At 36.8% G+C, this 21,320-nt stretch overlaps 1 protein-coding gene across 1 annotated transcript; it reads left to right on the forward strand.

The window, feature by feature from the left end:
• The first annotated feature begins 594 nt into the window (after positions 1-594).
• On the forward strand, positions 595-17,742 carry LOC140152454 (basal body-orientation factor 1-like). The gene is given in 12 exon segments (XM_072174771.1): positions 595-690; positions 3,614-3,748; positions 3,751-3,809; positions 4,410-4,635; positions 5,142-5,207; positions 7,145-7,288; positions 8,546-8,697; positions 9,444-9,657; positions 10,989-11,192; positions 14,182-14,402; positions 15,627-15,815; positions 16,961-17,742. Coding segments are annotated over 11 exon segments (1,638 nt in total). The 5' UTR covers positions 595-690; positions 3,614-3,724; the 3' UTR covers positions 17,100-17,742.
• The last annotated feature ends 3,578 nt before the right edge of the window (positions 17,743-21,320 follow it).

Here is a 21,320-nt window from a genome sequence, read left to right on the forward strand (position 1 = left end):
AAACTTAACTAGTAACAAACGCAGGGCGCATGCGCGAGCCGGGAAGTTCAAGCTTGCTGTAGAATCGGTCCCTACACATGTACGACACGTTTGCAACGCCCCGACTCAGGTGTCAATTTGTGGATTAAATTAAATAAAATTAAATATCATTTTTTCTATATGTCCGTTTCTCCGTCTCCCGGGGAATTGACTTGAAAACACTATGAGGATTACTCAGTTAATTTTTGAGGACAAAAATCATGAAATTGGTGGTGTGGGAATTTTTTATGGCCAAGTTTTAAGGCCAAAAAAATATGATTTTTTTCGAAAAAAATTTTGACCGAAAATTCGACCCTTTCTCACTTATCTGATGAATTTTCAACTTCTTTTTGACATATGTGCTAGATATGACTTTGGTGTTTATATTCCCTAAAGTAATTGTTGTAATTTTGCTTAGTTTTATAAAAAGAAGTGATTTTCTGCATGGAGTCGTTTTGATATTCAGCTTTGTTGACGTTTCAAAACCAAAACTGAATTTCCCGGCTCGCGCATGCGCCGTGCGTTTGTTACTAGTTAACCACAAACTGTTATAGCGCCCCCTATGTCACAATCATGACAATGGAAAATAGGATGATTTTAGTAGGGAAGCTCGGAAAGCGGCGATATTTTTAGTAGATTTGATACTTTATCCACAGAATTTAGAGCAAAAAAGTAAGTATGTAGTAGATGTTACAAGATAGATATACTTTACAAAGTTTTACGTAAATTGATTGAAGTGACTAGGTTTTATTTGATCCTAAGTACTCCGTTGTCATGTCAACATCGAAATAGTTGACGTGACCTGATTTGACCCTCATTGAAAAACATAGCATGAATTTAGTACACCGTAAGCTTACATCGTTTTCTCCTTAAAAGGACAGACTACAGTCGATACTATAGTATCATGTCATGTTGTTCAAAGTTCTTCAGGTCTTGGGTAGAAATATGGGCTATCCTCGATTTTAGCCTCGCAATTGTAGCGTTGCGTTTATACGTCGAACAACTGAATAGTATACGGCCATGCGTTTTGAGTTGGGCCAGTAAATAGGTGGAGATGTTACATGCGCGCGACATTTTAGGGTTCATCTTTTTAATTTTCTCAGTTAATATGCAGCCTATGTAGTTAAATTTGGTGTCAAATTAAAGCTTGTGATGAGACCAATACAGTAAACCTTAAAAAAGTTGTAAAAATTTATTAACATTTGAATAATTTGCATCTAATTAGCATAATGTGGGGGGTGGAGGAGGATCAGGAGGAGGAGGATCAGGAGGAGCAAATTTAATAAAAGTGACCCCAGGGGTCATATGATGCAAGAGGTCCATTTCTTTTTTCACATTTTTATAATTCACTTTAAACTGCATACTATAAGACCATACAATCATATTCCAGGTAATTTAATTTGCTTTGAGAAGCAATTTTGCATATTTTATTTTCCGTTCGGGTTACACATTGAAGTCAATGGGAAAATATGCCTTGAAAGAGGCTGGGGCAAAATCATTTTAATTTTATTGAACCCTATGATGTTATATATGTATTTAAAGCTCTGACTGAGAGGAATTCAAATATGGAACTTTTAAATATGTGGGGTGAAGCTAACTTCTTTTTTTTAATTTGTCAAATTTTAAATTTTTTTCCCTAAAATATTTGGTATTTTCAGTTTCATAACTCCTTAGTGTTACACCCTGTGTCATTTTAAAGTGCATTTTGGATTCCTTGGTTCATTTGCAGCCAGAAAATGTATACTTTTATATATGTTGGGTATAGTATGTGAAAGATATTCATATCTAAACGAAAAAACATGCAATTTTCATCTCGCGTAAACATATAACGCATTACCGGCCCAACTCAAAACGCATGGCCATACATGCACAATGTGTGGACCTGCCATGGGACCAATATATTTTTTAAACATTTTAGGCCTATAACAAAATGTATATTTTCGTACAATTGTACAACTATCGTTTCTACCCTATGACCTATAAAAGTTTACCTGTTTAATATCAAAGTGTCCGCAAAAAACTGGTCATCGCAAGTATCTTTGATGCTGAAAACTAACGATATTCACGCAGGGACAGGCCGAAAACCTTACCTCGATCGTAAAATCCAGCCCATGGCCATGCATGTCATAAATAATTCTTTATTTCATTGTTGTTAATGTCACTGATTGTGTCCATGTATTGTTATTGCACCTGCAAAAGCAGAAGTCATGCTGAATTTATACTTGATCGCTAGATCACCACGTGAATTCGCCTCTTAAAAAAAAGAAAACCTCTACGACCAGGTTGTTAAGCATCGAGCACGCTGACTGGCTTAGCAATTATCAAAGTAGTTTTGTAAACCAATCAGGTTAGACGTACTTTACTGGCGGGTCACATTAATTCATACCGTAAAAGGCCGTTGCATTCATTGATTGGCTTACGATTGCGATGAATGGTGTTTGCAACCAATCACAAAACGGGTTATAAATAAATAAGGTGCCCGTCGGAAATTTTGTACACGTCCATGATGACATCATGCCCAGTGCCACGAGGTAGCCGGAGGCTTCGCTTTTCTGCGAAAGCGAGCGAGTGGTATAAAGTCAGTTTCACACCTGTGATTTATGGAGCATATCATAAAATCTCTGAGCACATCCACAGCGCATTTGACAGATAAAAATGACATTTGCAATTCTGAGCAACGGGATTCCATGAAATTGAAGATTATGTAAGTTATTCTACAGGATCGGTAATAATTTGTATAGTATTTGAAGTGCATATTGAAGTTTGTAAGTTTGTGACTTCGTATGTTATGTGCAATAGATATTACAGGAAGCTTAAATTGGCACGCTTTCCTGCAATTTGTCTGTCGCTTACGAAAGTTATTTGGAGTTCAGGGCACGTCACACCGAGTGTGACGTGACCTCGCTCGGCATAGCGTTGCGTTGAGGAGTAATAATTAAGCAGAAGCAGACGAAGAAACTATTCTAAACTGATGCAGTGACAGTGTCAACTGTCATGTCGAAATCGGCATGATCAGACAAATGTCAGATGAGGATTGACTGTCGATTGGCAAATTTTGTTTCCTGAACCTGGCAGGGTGTTTAAAAGTATAGGTCATTGCTATAAAAGTATTTAAACACTCATTCGTACCTATTATATTTTGGCGTCAGGACCTCATTTGCCGATATATCTGCGTAGCATAGCGTGACGCAGTTGTGATTTACGCGATCGGTTGCACAGTGCGAAGGAATTTTGAAAAAGATAAGAACAGTTTTTAAAAGACTGGAACTTCATTTAATTTTAAATTACCAGAACTTAAGCACTGGTTTCAATATTCACAATTTTATAATACATGCATGCAAATAGCCTGGGCCCTGCTACGGGGATGTCAAATGATAAAATGAAGAGGTAGCGGTATTGGAGTTTCACATACATCCACATAGACTGTGGAACTCGGTCTTCAATGATAGTCTGTCATTTATTTATTAGTCGTTATATGACTATCATTTGAACTTTGAAGGGGCAGAGGTAATCTTATGAATCCTTTTTACCCTGCTCGGCACACAATGGCCAATGCTATAATGATGCCATGATTCTTTTCCTTTTCTTATTGCAGATATGAATATCGGTATTGCAAAGTATTGAAATTCATCAGAAATGTAAATTTCTTCCAAGCATCAGAAATGATTGTTCATACATAACTGAGAGTATCTGAACAGCAATCGCAATGCCAAAGAAAACAAAGAAAGGGAAAGCAGGGAAGTCAGGGAAGGGACTGGTAAAGGAAAGGGAAAAGGCAAAGGAAAGAAAGGGTAAGTAAAGGAAATAACCAGGAATCTGGTAGAAGGCTAATCACTGGAGACAACCTTTTCAAACCTGTTATTGAATTAGACGAAAGTACCGGTAAAACTTTATTTTATTTGTTACAAAATTAGCATGCTGCATCTAGACCTACTATTACTAATTTAGTAATACGGTACTATAATATTAAATATGACCAACATACATATACACTGAAAATTAATTTTAATTTAGCAAACCAAGCCATGTCGTCCCAGTGTACCAGTGTGATCTCACTCTACATAACTCTCCTAAACTTTCACAGGAGAGTAATTTGTAGTTCACTTCAATGTTGATAATTTAATGTCACTCTCCAAACAGCTCTCCAATTTCATGAGAGTGTAGTTTGTTGACAATCTATCTTGTGGGTTTGATTTATATATATTCATTACTTTGCCTCTGCCATGATCAAAGTTTGCCTTTTATCCCAACTAGATTCCTCCTGAGGTATTCTATCTTACTTGTTATTCAGATTCAAACTTGTGTATTGCACATTCACCATTTTTTGCAATTTGACTGGTTTTAGAGCCAAGATCTTTATTGTTCTTAATTTTTGATATCACATTTGACAGAAAGAAGAAGGAAAAGTTCACAGACCAAGCTCAGTCTGTAGCAAACACCAAGATCTGGGAAACCAGACTCAATGCAACTGAAAGGTCTCGTCAGGAATTCCGTGAGAATGCCAAGATATTATCCTTGGAAAATGAGGCTCTTCAGCGTCAGATGGTGCAGACTGAGAAGGACACCATTGATGTTATTACCTACCTGAAGAAAGAAGATCATTCTAAAGAAGATTTGGTAAGAATATGATTATGACCATTAATTAATAAGCTATTCCAGTTGAAATCCATACACTCCTGTGGAAGACACTGCCTTAATATCTCACACAAGGGGTGTAGATTTCAAATGGAGTCACCCATTCAGGTAAATCCATTTGAAATTCACACTCCATGTGTGGAAGACTCATGTCATGTCTTCCATAGGGGGTGCATGGATTTCAACTGGAATAACCATTTTGGAGCAGACAAGCATGAATGGGTGGCTCTCCATTTGAAATTCACACTTCCTGTGTGGAAGATTAAGGTCATGTCTTCTATAGGGAGTGTATAGATTTCAATTGGAATAGCCCAATGTATTCTTGTTATGTTCATCTACTTGTACCAATTTGTAATGTTTTATTTTATGATGTAATCCAATGTAAGCACTCACACTTGCAGTGTGTTGTATGTATGTGTCTATTATTTGGACAATGTGACATTGTAGGACTGTTTTTCACTCTATTTGGATTTCTATTTTTACTTCAGATTTCAAGACTGCAAAAGCAACTTAAAGACACAAGAAGAGAATCAAGGAAAGAAAAACAACAAATAGTAAGTCTCCAAATGTCATCTTCACAAAATTGAGTTCAAAAGCAAGAGATTGCAGTGACCAGGTGGTACCCTTAGAGGTATGTGACCTGCTTGGCTGCCTCACCCCATCCACTTAACACTTTACCCACCAAGCTTCAGATTTTAGTATCAGGTGAAAGCACAGATTTTTCTAATAACCCAGTGAATTTTTAGGCCTGAAATATGTTTTGTTTAGGCGGTATGAACAAAACCATAGAAGTGTGGTGGTTACCACCCTGGAAGTCATGTACTGTTACACATTAATTTTTTGGCTTCTAGAATCTAAACTACTGGAGCAATTAAACTGAAAACTTGGGATAGGAATGATTAAACAAAGGGGCAGTACCAACTTACTCACATTTTTGATGAGTTCCTGCAACAGGGATCCAAAAAAATCCCCAGAAGGAAAACCAACTGGCAAACCAAAAAAGTTGGTTGTCAGTAGATTGCAGTCACTCCTCATCAAGTGTTGACAAAGACAACAGTGGTTGTTGAAACGTACACAGTAAGTGCATTTACTTGGATGATATACTACGAACTTTGGTTACTAGTTGGGATAGGAATGTTTGGGTGATGGATGGGCCTCTATCATACATACATACATACATACAATATTTCTATAGCGCTTTTTCGCAGTTCAAAGCGCTTCACAATACAAAGAAAAACAAAAGAAATTACAACAATTCAAAAAGGTGGGTTTTAAGATGCCTTTTAAAGATCTGCAGTGACGGGGCCTCTCTGATGGAAGTGGGCAGTGAATTCCAGTGGCGAGGACCGTACACTGAGAACCCACGGTCACCTGCAGATCTTTTGGTCTTGGGAATAGCAAGTCTGGTAACGTCCTTGGATGAGCGAAGATTACGTTTGCTGGAATGGGTGTTATACATAGATATTAGCTCAGACAAGTAGGTAGGGGCACTGTTATTAATACACTGATACATGAGAACAAGGATTTTGAAATTAACTCGCTGCTTGACTGGGAGCCAGTGGAGACGGGTGAGGTAAGGTGATATATGATCGCGCCTACGAATACCGAAAATCAAGCGAGCAGCTTTGTTTTGAATGCGTTGAATTTTCGCGAGTTGGGCTTCGGTGATACCAGCAAGCAGCGAGTTACCATAATCAAGGCGGGAGCTCACAAGGGCTCGAACAACATGATGACAGTTTTCTTCATTGAGGTACCGCCTTATACGAGAAATATTTGGAGTTGAAAATTAAAAGTACGGCATAACCCATTTACATGATCTGACATAGACATAGTACTGTCAAAAATAATACCAAGATTACGAACCTTATTAATAGATTTAACGGTAGTTGTACTTACTTTAAGACTAAGAGCATTAATAGATTTAAGGTTATGAGGTGAGCCTACAACAAAGAACTCTGTTTTCTCCATGTTTAACTTCAACTTAGCATGAGTCATCCAGCACTGAATATCAAGGATGCAGTTCTGAAGCCGATTTATAGCATCGGTTTGATCCATGGGTTGTTTAGGGTTAAAAGCGGTGTATAACTGAGTATCGTCAGCGTAAATATGGTAAGAAAGTTTGTGCTACGAATGATCATGCCAAGAGGTAAAGTATAAATTGTAAAAGACAACGGTCCCATGACAGATCCTTGAGCCAGCCCACAGTCAAGGGAGACAGCAGCAGAAAAAGTGTCGTCAATGTTGACACGACTGTGTCTGTTAGACATGTATGATTGAAACCAGTCTAGGGGTGGTCCAGAGACACCCATAGTACGAAGTCTGTCAGAGGTAGAAAGCTTCATGTGTTACAATGGGATCACCGACCTTTAAATGGGGAGTTAAAATAGTATCAGCAGTAAGTGATCAAATGTACTTCCTACATAAAGTTTGATAGGAAAACTATGTGTAATAGTATTAATTTGACGTTATTTTATGTTCTTTTTCATTTCAGATTGAAGATTTTACTTCTAGGTTAAATACTCTGCAGGAATCCCTGAAGGAGAAAACTGGTGAGGTGAAAATGATGCAGAGTGAACTGAAATTAGTCAAGGAATTCAGACGCAAGCGTGGACAGATGCAGAAAGAGTTAGATGAAGTAAGTAACATTAAGAATACATATTACCATCACCAGTTTGCACTAAACATTTGTACATTCATTAACCCTAATGATACCGCATATTACAAAATACTTCTCCACCTAGCCACTGCACATGCATGCATCCCAGCTGATGCGATGGCACAATCATATATGTGGTGTGATCAAGCAAAATCAGTCTGAAGTTGGGCTTCGAGTTTATTAGTTTTACATGATTGTATAGAACATTTGCAAAGCTACATTTTGCAGAAAACTCCATTGAAATTGAACATTTAATTCCAAAGATATGAACAGTTGAAGTGTTTCCAAAACAAAATGCAACAAAAGAACTTGTCTTTACTAGCGATCACCTGTCTTTCGCGGTTCCATGGCACCCATGTACTCTCCTCACTCATTTTGATTTCCCCGTGTTTATTATTCCCACTTGCTTTAGAGGCAGCGTGTTGATACGCAATGTCGCGAGATGACGCAAACTAAATGATACGCGATGTTACTGTTTGACACAACGTGTTGTAACGCGAAGACACAAGATTTTTATGTATGACGCGATGTAGTTGTTAGGCGGACATAGTAACTGATCTCATTATTTTGAGGTCCCTGGATATTTTTTAAAGGTATTTTTGCTCATTTTTAGACTTTAATCACTAAGGTTGAAAAAAATAAGGTGAATATGCAGCGTAACTCGGTGAATGATTAGTATTGCAAAAGTGAAATTTGCAGTTGCATCACCACCGTTCGAGTTTTTATCACGAAAAGTTTTGCAACTCGGTAATTTATTATAGATTTGCCTATATCTGAAAATCTATTTCCAACTTCTGACTGATTTTGCTTGATCACATCACATACATGCACAATTTTATTGGCAGGTCCAGCGAAACACCCGTGGTTACTGGTCGCTGATCTAGTGATTGGCATGCAAGAGGTCTTGGTTCAAAACCAGATGGAAACAAACAACTTGTTTGCTTTCCGTTTGGGGGGAAAAAATGTAGGACATTAGGGTTGATATTAATACTAATAGAGCCTATAACTTGATTTTTTTGGTAATAATTTTTTGAGTGATTTAGGAAGCTGGTTCCAGAGTACAGGTGCACTCTCTAATGACTTATAGAGTCTTATATTGTGATCCTTTCCTTCACATGAATGACACCAATATATTTGGCTGGTAAAATGGGCTTTTCCAGTTGGGTGAATGGATTTCAACTGGAAATAGCCCAATACTGGCAAATGTCACTAATCTTTCTCTCCTGATGTTTTCAGATTAAAGAGGAAATGTTTTTGACAAACAAAGAGCACAAGCAGCAGTTGCAGAGGATGGAACACAAGTTCTTTGAAGAGAAAATCCGATTGCAGCAAGAAGCTAGTCAGAAGATTGCAGAATTGGCAGAGAGAGCACACACTGAAGCAATTGGGTAGGTTATTAATAATAGTATTATGGTGTATTCATTGACTTTTGCCATTGGGCTATTTCAGTTAAAATCCATACATCCCTTATGCAAGACATGGCCTTAATCTTCCACACAGGGGGTGTGAATTTCAAATATGGTTCCTGAATGGGTGACTACCATTTAAATTTACACCCTCTGTGTGAGGGAATAAGGTCATGTCTTCCATCTGGTTGTATGGATTTTTCAATTGCAACTGCAATAGACCTTTTCATCCTTTAGTTCTACCCTACCCATACCCATACCCTAATTCTAACACTAACCCAAACACATACCCTTACCCTAATCCTAACCCTTACACTAACTGTAAACCTTAATTACATTGACTGGCCTTCAAACATATTGACTACTCCTTGTATCATAATCCTAATTCTAAATTGTAACAAAGACTGCCGACCAGATGTCAAGAGAATAAAATGGCAAAGGATGAAATGACATAGTCACTGAGGGAGTTATTTTATCACGAATATCAAAAAATCAAAATTATTTGATATCATCAGGACATTTTTCCTATTCAGAATGCAATTCGATATATCTGATGTGCTCTCATGTCCCACAAAAAATACTGTCCAAACGCTCATACCAGAGCCCTTAAGCAATTGCAAATTGTATAATCATTATTATTTATCATGGAAAAACAAGAAACTAGCGATTTTAAAACCAACAGGAAAGTTTGTTCAAAAATTTCTCTCTTTGCTTTAATACTCATACAGCAAACTGGACGAAACCACACGATCAGTTTACAAGGAGAATGTGCGTGTTAATGAAGTATTGAGTTATCACATGAAGGAATCTGAGGAACTGAAGAATACCAAGGATAAATTAGCTGAACATGTCAAGAGACTTGAGGGAGAAAGAGAACTTCATGAACAGCTGGTACAAGATAAAGTGGTAGAGACCAAAAAACAGAAACAACAGATAAAAGACGTAAGAAAGTTATGCCCATATTATACTAACAGTCACAGCAAGTGACAGAATAATAATTTATTGCTATAATTAAAGACAGAGATAAAAAGAATTTATCGCGTCTGGCGTCATCTGTCAATCAAATTCGAGCACGGTTTGTTTACAAGTGTTGTGATGATGACTTGCTGAACGCGGCGGTACAACCGGGCACCTTATTGTTAATTTTGCACCTTCAAACATGCAAACCATCTCAAAAGTTCGGTCTTGATAGTAGGAAACTTTCTTTGGCGAAGGCACCATGTCAACAATGCCTAGAAAAGCTGCTTTTTGCCTTGTAAAAGTACGTAATTTTTCGCCATTTGCTGCTACTCCTTTTCTCCGATCAGCACCAGATAGATCGGTCTTCCTTTTACGCGCTATTAACATGTGTAACCCAATCAAAGATCGTAATTGACAGTGACATCAGACGCGATAAATTCTTTTTATCCCTGTCTTTAATTATATAGTGTGTCTTATCTCAAGTTGAGAGTACGCCATCTTGCCACTGCAAAATCCAACATGGTGTTACTCTCAACTTGAGAGACGAAACAGACATAGTGATCAAATGCCTGTAGCGGTTGATGTTACCGGCATTTCATTTGTGTTTAGTGATGTAGCAACAAAGTTGCCTTGACGTTAACTTTGATTAATGCAATTTGATGATTGCTAGGTGACGTTAAATTTGATTGATGCGATTTGATGGTTGCTAGGGCATGCTAGCAAATTCTGATCCATATATCAGCTGTTGCTTTTTGTCGGCTAATTGAATCACATCATAAATTATGGGACCATCATTAACTGAACAAGCTGCATTGCATCATGTGACCTTGACATGACCTGGTTTTCTCACTCTATACACATGTTGCGTATACAGGTATAGTTTGAAAGGACTGTACGTGTCAAGGCCTGTAAAGTTGCATACATCTATTCTTCTCTGATTTGTTTAAAGGTAAAGGTGATAAACCTGTGTTCACAGGCTGGAATGCCCATCTCCCTTTCAAAGTGATTGTGCCAGTTTTCCATGAAATGTTGCTGTGGGGGGATCACTACACCTCCTCCACAGCGAGTCTGTTACATTCCCGGCATTGAATAAAGCAGGTTCCCACTTGGACACCTGGGTGGGGACTAGGGAGAGGCAATAGTGGTGAAGAGCCTTGTCTAAGTGCCATGGGGATTCAATACAATAAAAAATTGATTTGATGATGAAAATCAGGTTAACTTCACAAATTTCCATTCACATTTTGGTATATTACTGGACAACTTACTCAGTACCACATCCATGAAATGCTAATTTTAAATATTTTTCTTCACAGCTTAAAGAAAAAGTGCAGAATTTGGAAACCTCATTAAGTCACGTGGTACAAGAGTTTGAAAGGGAAGGCCAGATAGTAGCCCACAAAGCAGAGATTGTGTCAGAGTCTAGTAAAGTGGAGATAGCTAAGTTGATGAGGACAGTTGAAATGCAGACCAAGGAAATGAATAAAATCAAGAAATTAGCGAAGTCAATCTTGGATCAGGTGGGTAGTTAGGAGTTACCGGATGATCAGGCTATTCCAGTTGAAATCTATACAACCCCTATGGAAGACATGACCTTAATCTTCCACACAGGGGGTGTGAATTTCAGTTGGGGTATACCTGAAATGTTGACTCTCATTTGAAATCTGCACCCTTTGTGTGGGAGATCAAGGTCATGTCTTCCATAGGGGGGTGTATGGATTTCCAACCAGAATAGCCCATTTCAATCTTTCCATAATCCTGTGTGACAGTGTGTCATCAATTAAAGATTTCACCTGCTGCTGATTTCATATTTTAAAAATCCTGTTTAAATTCAAAACAGAGAATATGTGAACCAAAGCAAGTAATTTGTGACACGATCTGGTCCATGAGGGCCAAAGGCAGCAAATTTGAAACTGAGATAAAGGTAAAAATATGGAGTAAAAAACAATAAAATACATATGAAAATAGACAGCAAAAACCTCCATAACTTTAGAACCAAGTATGCTATGCCTTTGGTGTTTTCAGTTTATGATAGCCTATTATAAGTATAATGTAATAATCATAGTAACTCAATTTTCAAAAATGCCTCCTTTGGCCCCCATGGACCAGATCGTGTCGCATTTATTCCAATGTCGATTTTGGAAATGTAAAAAATAAATGTTTTGGTATCATAAAAACTTCCATATTATCATAAAGAGTAAAATTTTGCATCGGTAATGCAAATCACATCTCTATGGTTTACAATTACAAAATTATGACTGGTCAAAGGACATATAATTTTGACATGTTGAAATACATAATGTAATAAGGGATGGCTTCACAACTCAACCGCCGGTCAACTGTCGGTGCCTCAGCAGAACTGGCAGTTAATCCTTGTTCTATACTTTGATTTTAATAGCGTTAAAAGGTGAGCTGTTGTAAACTGCTTATCCACAAAAATAGCCTGTTTAAGTAAAATTTCAAAGTTTAGGGGCCTGAGCTTTCGATCCTAGCAGGATCTTTATCAAAGGCAAAGTGACAAGACAACACACAAACATGCATATAAATCGTCGTCCGTATTCCATAGTGGCGTATAGTGGGCGCCATGAATAAACAACTTTTCGAGAAAATCGGGTTTGAAGAAATGCCAATTTAAAATCGAGTTGTGTAAATCAGACATTCATTATATTTTGTAAATGATGTGAAATTTCTGTAGTAAACTAAATAGATTTTATTGTTATATATTTTTCAAAAGAAATAAATACATACTATTGCTGGCAAACTGACAATAAAACTATCGTCACTATGGAAAAGCGAACAAAACGCAATACCCTAACCTTACGTTAACCGTGACGCCACCTCGGTCGCCGTGTAATCCCTATGGCGTTACTTTTTCGTCGTTCAGTATTCCATAGTGGCGTATAGGTCCGATCTTACGCGTACGCCACTATGACATACGATGTTTTTCATTTTGCCGATATTTCATAATTATAAAATGTGCATAAAAAGTGGCGTATGGTCGATACGCCACTATGGAATACAAAAAATGTCACTTTGTAACTACAGGGTGATTTAAAATGAACTGTACCCAACTTCATCCAATTTTTGTACATTATTTGCGGAGATTGTACATATCATAAAACTATCGTAGAGAGCAGTGATAAGTGTTCTGTAGTAGAAATTTTGAATTTTGATAATAAGTGGTTTCAGTAAGAAGATATTGCATTTTCAAGTTATCATCCCATTTTTAGACCAACACATGGAACTAAGTTTATCCGTGTTCTCTACTGCAGTAACAAACTGCAACTACCATGACTACGTACATGTACAGCAAAACCAAGGCAAATGTTATTTAGCATTATTAAATCAATAATATTGATATTCAATAATATTACAATGTCAGGTTTGCAAAGATTACATGTATGTTATAAAGGACAAAGGACCCGTTGACTTGAAATTGTAGAGGGAAATTTGAATTCAAGTAGAAATGGTGCTGATGCATTATCCATACACTCGTAATTGAGACCTGATTTTTTCACCAATGATAGGAAACATAGACTACTACCCTATTACAGCTTGCAATATAAAATTATTTAAATGTCGCGTTTTAATTTTAATTGTATTTATTTGTTAATTCATCTTATTTTCATTTTTAAATAAACATACGCAATTTATGTTGAACTGAAAGTGTCTGAGGGCAGTTGAGTGAGCAACATGCCGTAGAACAGGTAGTTTGAATAGAATACTCATCCGTGTGCAACATCGTTTTTGGTGTGTTTTCTAAGAGTGTACATTTCTTCAAAACCATTAGAGGTAAATACATGATCTTTTCACCAACAATAGAAAACATAATATTCTGTTACTGCTTACAAGCACAAATTATTTAAATGTCGGTAAGTATTTAATTTTAATTTTTGAAGTTGGGTACAGTTCATTTTAAATCACCCTGTATACGCCACATTTAATTAATTAATTACTAATTAATTAGCTAATTATGACTGATGAGACTTAGAAAAAATGAAAGAGAACATCATTAAAAACATATGTGCCAATTTTCAAAAAAATGACCAAAAATCACTATACGCCACTATGGAATACAGCCGACGATATATAGTGACATGGACATAAAGGAAAAGGAAATAAGCAAGACAATAGAAGACATAAGTGGTTCCTGGGAACTATCAATTGGGGCAGGAAGTGGGATGTCATGAATGGAGATGAGAGGGATAAGGAAATGAATGAAGACAATGGGCTGAATAGAAAAATGAAAATGTGTGGTAAAAATAAAAACTACAAAAACATAATACATGATGATGGAAGTAAAGGAAATAAAACTAAAATAATAAAATGGATGGAAAATATGAATAACAAAATTTTTTTCTTCCTATTTTGTTATTCATATTTTCCATCCATTTTATTATTTTAGTTTTTATTTCCCTTTGATAAAGATCCTGCTAGGATCGAAAGCTCAGGCCCCTAAACTTTGAAATTTTGATTTTAATAGCTCAAATAACCCTGTATCACTTACAGAGAACAGAGATGGAACAGTTCTTTTTGGACTCCCTTGGTGTTGTGAAGAAGGAGATCCTAGCAAACCGAGCCAAATATCTGAAAGATGCAGCCACCGCTTACCATAAACGAATGATGGAGGCACATGATGGCAAGACGGATTTCCCAAAGATTAGGAATTTCAAACAGTCTGATACGAGTACCAACAGTGTGTATGCTGATCTCAAAGCTGCTGAAGCATGGTAAGGATTAATTACTAAGAGTAGTAGTGTTAAGGTTAGGGTGTGTTAAGGTTAGGGTGTGTTAAGGTTAGGGTGTGTTAAGGTTGGGGTTATTGAATGGTTTATGCTTTTGATATCATTATGTCATGGTTGACCTAAAAGGCATCAGTTTGATATGAAATAATCATGTTGTGCATTGGATGCAAAATCATGTTGTTTAAAGTTGCTCACATATGGCACTGAAAAATTAGAAAAAGTATGGCTATGAGATGTTAACTTTTAAATCGTAGAATGTTTGAAGTAACAACATTACATGTAGTACACCTTACAATCATCAGAATCCCCATGTCTATGTGAATGTAGCAATTTTCACCATTGTTTTCCCAACATTAAGCCACCAGACAGTTGGAGAACCATGATAGCAGTACATGTAGCTTAATGCTGGTTTCATACTTTCCTGCCGCTTTGCCGCTCTGAAGATGATTTTGCTTCACTGCTCAGTCACACCAGAAATGCTAGCAGTGACCAGCGATTAGGAATTTCAAACAGTTTGCACTGTTTACAATATCATTATAATTTTTCTATCCGATATATTGATCACTCCACTGCTTTGCGCAGGTGGCAGCACCACTGGGAGTTGAATCCAAGTCAAAGAGCGGTGCCCACTCCAACGTCCAACGTATGAGAACAAAATGTGATTTTGGAGCGGTAATTAACGGCAACAATGGCTTTCAGATTCATGCTGCTGCCGCTCAGCAATGTGCCGCTCCGCTTGCAGACAAGTGCAAGTGGCATGATGAATTGTCATGCAGCAAGTGGCAGAAAATATGAAACCAGCATCAGTCAGTCTGTCCGGATATTGGATACTTACATTGACATAATGTGGTCTGTAAAGAAGCCATGAAGTAGATTCATTCTGATATCTGTATAACCATCAATGCTGTGAACTTCATAATATTGTACTATGCAGAAGCCTATGTGTGTGTATGTATGTAAATATGTGGTATGTCACAAGAAAACGCTTCTGGGCATGACCATGAATGCAGGATTAACACTTTCAGATGTTAACTTTGATCGCTTTCCCACAAAAAATTGAACTTTAAAGGACGATTTCACATTTTTGACTCTTAAGACTCTCCAACTTTGGAATTACTTTTCTTGGGAATATCCGATTTCAAGGAAAAAAGCAGTGTTTCAAGGAAATTATTTTAATTTTTGATACACATGATGTATTTTGTTTTTCAGGTCTGGGTTAGGAGGAAAAATAGACATTGGTGAACTAACATGGGAACAAAGAGAGCGTGTGTTGAGGTTACTATTTGCTAAGATGAATGGATCTAAGGTGAAACCCAAAGCACCGCATAACCTTGGTCCTAGTCATTCTATCACACATCAAGCTGCTAGTATTGCTGCTGTAAGGACTCCTGCTAACAGGTAATTATATTATGAGTATTTTGTTTCTAGTATATTTATTGCAAAGAATAGTAATGTTCAAATATTAATTGTTTGAGTGTTATGATTCAAATAAAGCCACAATTTCTCCGTGTTACAAAATTTAAATTCTGTGTTACAAATTGCAGATTTCCGTGATTTTCCATTTTCCACTATAAAGCACTGAAAAGTTAAAACAAACATGTTTTAAAACTGTATTTTGTCTTAACTTTTACTGTAGTATGGCCAGAATCTTGCATCGTAGGCCTAGAATTAATGCTAGAATAGATTGTTTAATGGTTGATTACTGCTAAATAATCACTTTTTTTTGTTTTATTTTGCAAATCAACACAAAAGTTAGACATTTTACACAGTTTTTGTTACACTATTTTGTGGCATTTTCAAATTTCCGTGAGCAAACCCTGAAGTCCATGAATTTTTCCGTTTTTCCGTATCACAGAGAAATTGTGGCTTTAGATTAAAATATAACCATTCAGTGAAAATTCATTCATGAGCCTGTAAGCTTGTGCGTCTGTAAATGTGATGCTATTTTAAATGTGTTTTAAACAGTCATTTAGTATTTGCATGTGAATGCCACATCTTTTAGGTATTGTTTGCAAAAAAAAAGAAGATCTTTCCTGAGGATTTATAAAATGACGTTCAATTTTAGTATGTTAGTTCTGGAACTATTGGTCAAAATATAAAGAACTTACATTTTTGTGGCATTTTCTGCTATAACTCAAGAAGCAGAAAACCTTAAATTTTCAATGTCATTTTGAACTTTTCAGAAAATTTACTTGGAGGATCATGCCTCAATTTTCACAAAAATGGAGTTATTTTTGAGAAATATTAGACAACTTAAGTCACATGGCTTCATAAACTCTACATTAAGTGAAGATTGTGCATGTGCAATCAATGAAGTAACGGTGCAACTCAAAGTCGACAGAAGATTGCAAAATTTATCCTGCAGTCATTTTTACATCTGAGGTCATATTTTATCGAATGAACTCTTTTGTTTTTTTGCAAATGATAATGTGGCTTTTACATAATGTAACCACTGAATGATTGTTGAAAACAAAGAAATGTCTACTTGTACAGTATGAGGCACAGTGTTCAAATAGATAATGTTTTATTTTCCCCCATTACAGTCTTGCTATAGAGGCACCACCGGATGCATCCAGACCAGATACAACCTTCCTAACACAAGCAGATTTGAGCCAAGATCTTCCTACCAATCCCGTCTTACCAGCTGTAGGGTCAAGACAAGAGACAGCTGTGGTTTTATGAATACCAACATGGGCAGTGTGTAAATGAAGATGTAATGTCATTTTCAATAAAACATGTTTTTATTATGTGTTTTGAGAGGTTTTTCTTGTTCTTGAGTGAAGACTGAAGATGTCATGTATTTTGTATGTCTAGGCAACTGAAATGAGTCTGGTGTAGTACAATCATTAATATTTGAATGTTTACAAGTTTGCATAATGTAAACTGTAAAATTATATTTGAAACCCTTCAAAATTGGTCTTCATTTCTTGAACATTAGAATTTGTCTCAAACTGTACCAAAAATACAAACAGATTTTATGCAGACAAATTTGCTATTTTCACATAATGCTTTTGTCACAAAGCTAAATCAATGGGAAGTATTTCATAATTATATTAAATATGTGTACACTGCAGCAAATTGTTCTCTGCTTTACTGTAGCACTGCTCAATAACAGGGCTCTCCATTGAACTATGTGCACAGGTAATATTTTTTAGTTTACATCATAATCATAATATGATTGCTTGTCAAAACGTAGAAATAAGTTGCCATTATTTTTAAGGAACCAAAGCCTAATTGTGAAGGGGTCCTTTATTCATGTGCAGTCATAGGTTTACATGGCTAGTAATAAGTCAATTTAGAAAGATACATGTGATAGGTTATCATTGCTTAAAGTTGTTTTCTTTAAACTTCCGTGGTCCGGGTACGCGCTGGTGAATTGCGATCACGTAGAAGTGACAAATTAGCCTACTACGGCGCGGCGCGAAGACCAATGGGTCAGCCGGCTTGTTGTCAAGTGCATTGATCAGCCAATCAGCGTGATTGTTTATTGCTTTTGTGTTTACGCTTGTGTACGCGATACGCACAGGCACGACCACGGAAGTTTAAAGAAAACAACTTTACCTCAGTGAGTCTTTATAACTGTATAGCAGAATATTCTAGCTGTATTCATTTTTCACAGCTCTTACTGTTTGGAATAGTTCAGTGGTTTCTGTTATTCACAGTTTTAAACAGCTGCACCTGAAAGCTTATGGGAAAAAATATTCTTCCCAGCTTTTTAATTTGCGGTTCTTAAGTTAATCAAAAAAGTTCAATATTCAAACCTTTCAAAATTTCCCACTGTACATTATCAGAGAGGATATCTTACACTTCCCAGAATCCTTTGCAACATGATATATCACCTCATTTTATCAAATGATACTCATATTGTTTTGTACAGGCTCCCATTCTTTTCCATTTGATCTGGTCCTTCCCATCCAGGGTGTTTTGATGTCTTCTTTTGATATTCATTCTATTTATATGTAGTGAAATACAGTTTTGTATGTGTACATAACATTTTTATATATAATCTGTGATTTCTATACTCTTGTCACTTGATATCTTTAAAAAAAAAAAAAAAAAGAAATATACGGCATAGACCACTTGACATCATTGTTTATCAACAAAGGCGAGGGACTCGTCTATCGATATGCTCGAACGAACCGCTACACTGTTCACTGGCTTTCTTGTACTATATAAAATGTGGTAGGCATTTTAAAATGCACGTGCCCTGAGCAAACTTCGATGCGTACGCATACTGCAGGGCAAAGAACAATGGAAATTGCCATGATTTGCGCGCATACTGCCGGGCAATGATGTCACATGTCAAGTGGTCTATAAAGTGTTAAAGTTTAGACTTATTCCGTCCAAATCTAAAAAGTCCGTCCATGACTAGGATAAAGTCTGATTAAAGCAGTATTTTTGTGCAAGATATACCTGTAATACTGGATCAAGAAAGCGTGCACCAATGCATAACTGATGAGTGTTTACTTGAGACAACCTTTGACATAATTCAAACTTCACTCCGATAATTTTGTTTTATGTTGTGATAAAATAATATATATAATTGAAGACAGAATTAAAAAGACTAGTTTGCGTTTGACGTTTTGTCAACCAGACCAAAAATGCCGTACTCTTGCGCAGGTCAGCAACCAATCACGCGCGCCTTTGCCCTGACGTCAGGCGCAAACTAGTCTTTTTAATTCGGTCTTCAATAATAACTATATTGGAGAATTAAAGTATTGAATATTCAATGGCAATGAATAAATAAACAACATAATTTTGCCCAGTAAACGCGATGCTTTATGCAGGAATCACAGTATTGAATTGAGGTTATTGCCTCAGATTGGCATGCCACTGTAGCATCTCAACTTGAACATGGACATCAAAATAAATATTAGCATTATATTTTCAGTACAGCAGATACCAAGATACAAACAAATGTCAGTGGTGTAATCTGTTTGCATCACCATTTTTGAAGACTATGATAAAGATGTCTTTAAAGACTCTTACTTGTAGACGGAGGCATAGTTAGGGTTTTTGGCACCCGCCACCCGAGGCAGGATAGGCAATGGTGACCCCTTCTCGAGGACACTTCCTGAACAAGTTGCGTGCAAAAACTTAGACAAATATTACTGATTTGTTCATAATAAAGGTGAATTTTGGCCTTAAACGGTCTCTCATAGTGACCATTTCACAAGTAACAATTTAGACTTTCATCATTTTGAGGGGCACAAAGTGAATCGAGTATGACCATCCATAAATAACATACATAAATCGGTTGGTTCTGTACCCTCTCCAAATGATGAAAGTTAACATTTTTGTCTCCTGGCTGTGTCCCAGCTTCTAGAATAAGATATAGCATAAATGGTACCCATCCAAGCATTTATTTATTCTTGTATTTTTAATATTCATGTAAATACCTTATGCAAATTGAAATTACACATTTCATAGCTTTACTTCCATTAAGGGCAAATTCTACTTTGGATGGTTTGACTTATTCCATTTGGCACCTTCAAGTGTGAGCATTCTAAAAGTTTGTGCATATAGGACTTTATGGGTGTAATCAGTAGCACCGGCGTGTCCAGGGATCTGTTCCTGTGGAGGGCTCACAGGGGCTTTCAGAGTTTTTTGGGGGGGGCTTTGGGGAGTTAATGGCTAAAATTGCCAAAAAACAACTGATTTTACATGATTTCTTACAAAGTGCGGGAGGCTTCTCATCCCCCAAAGCACCTGCAGACACGCCACTAAGTAGAATGAATTACATGCTGATCTGAAATAAGCACATACCTAAATCAAAGTGTGCAGGCTGCACATGGCTAAATAATATGGAGGTACATGCATTTTCCTGGCATGAGTGACACAAATCATGGTGGAGTGTGAACACACAATAATGATGTACACTACACTGGATGCGTGGACACACAATATTGACTCGCACCGGATGTGTGGACACACAATAATGACTTGAAGACACTGAGTCCGGAGTAGTGTGAGTCATTTGCACTAAATTAAGTAAACTGTAAATATTAATATACTGTAATTATAAAGATATTGACAATGTGAAATTGTGTAATAAAATAATGAGGAATAACATACTTGCTTATTAATGCTTAATAATGAATTATTTCATGAATTGCTTTTGTGCCTAAAATCAAGCAAGTTTTTTTGTGGTGCATTTGATGTATCTTGCAGATTTTATATCTCAGAATTGTAAAATCAGGCAAGCGGGGTGGATTTACAATGCTAGTGCTAGATCAAGATCTATACTGCCCTCCCATGACAAAAGGGCTTAACTAATATATTGATCTTTTTGAGATCTATAATACTGCCCTCCAATGGCAAAAGAGCCTAACTAACATATTGATCTTTTTGAGATAATTGATTAAAACTGCCCATCCCAGGGGTGGAATTTCGTAAAGTGCCACAGGAGTCCAAGTGGATTCTCGCAAGAGAGTTTTGCGAGAGTCCATGGATTCCCGTAAATGGATTCTCGTTGTACAATCTTGCGGGAGTCCAAAAGGTATTATATGTAGGCCTACGTAAAATGCATTCAAACAAACAAACTCACAAATAAACTAACAAAGTTAAGTTATGTGTCATCATACTCTCCCTTCCATATATGTCATGAATTGCATCTTTGGCGACTTTTCCTCTATATTTTGCAGGCTTTGAGTTTTAAGGCGTGTTGAACTTAAACGTAAGTTCGCTGAGCCGATCATTTCCAGCGCAAGTCCACATGGACTCTCGCAATAGGACTTTACAGGAGTCTCTGCGAGAGTCAACTCTCGGACTCCCTCCGAAATTCCACGCCTGCCATCCTGTATTGACTTGTAAATGGTAACCCATCCTAATTTGGGTATTTATTGGTATTTGCGGTTAGAATGGAAGTGTTTTATGTTTTAATAGGTAGTAATATACAGTAAG

Source organism: Amphiura filiformis, chromosome 5, assembly GCF_039555335.1.
Source record: "Amphiura filiformis chromosome 5, Afil_fr2py, whole genome shotgun sequence".
NCBI lineage: Eukaryota > Metazoa > Echinodermata > Ophiuroidea > Amphilepidida > Amphiuridae > Amphiura > Amphiura filiformis.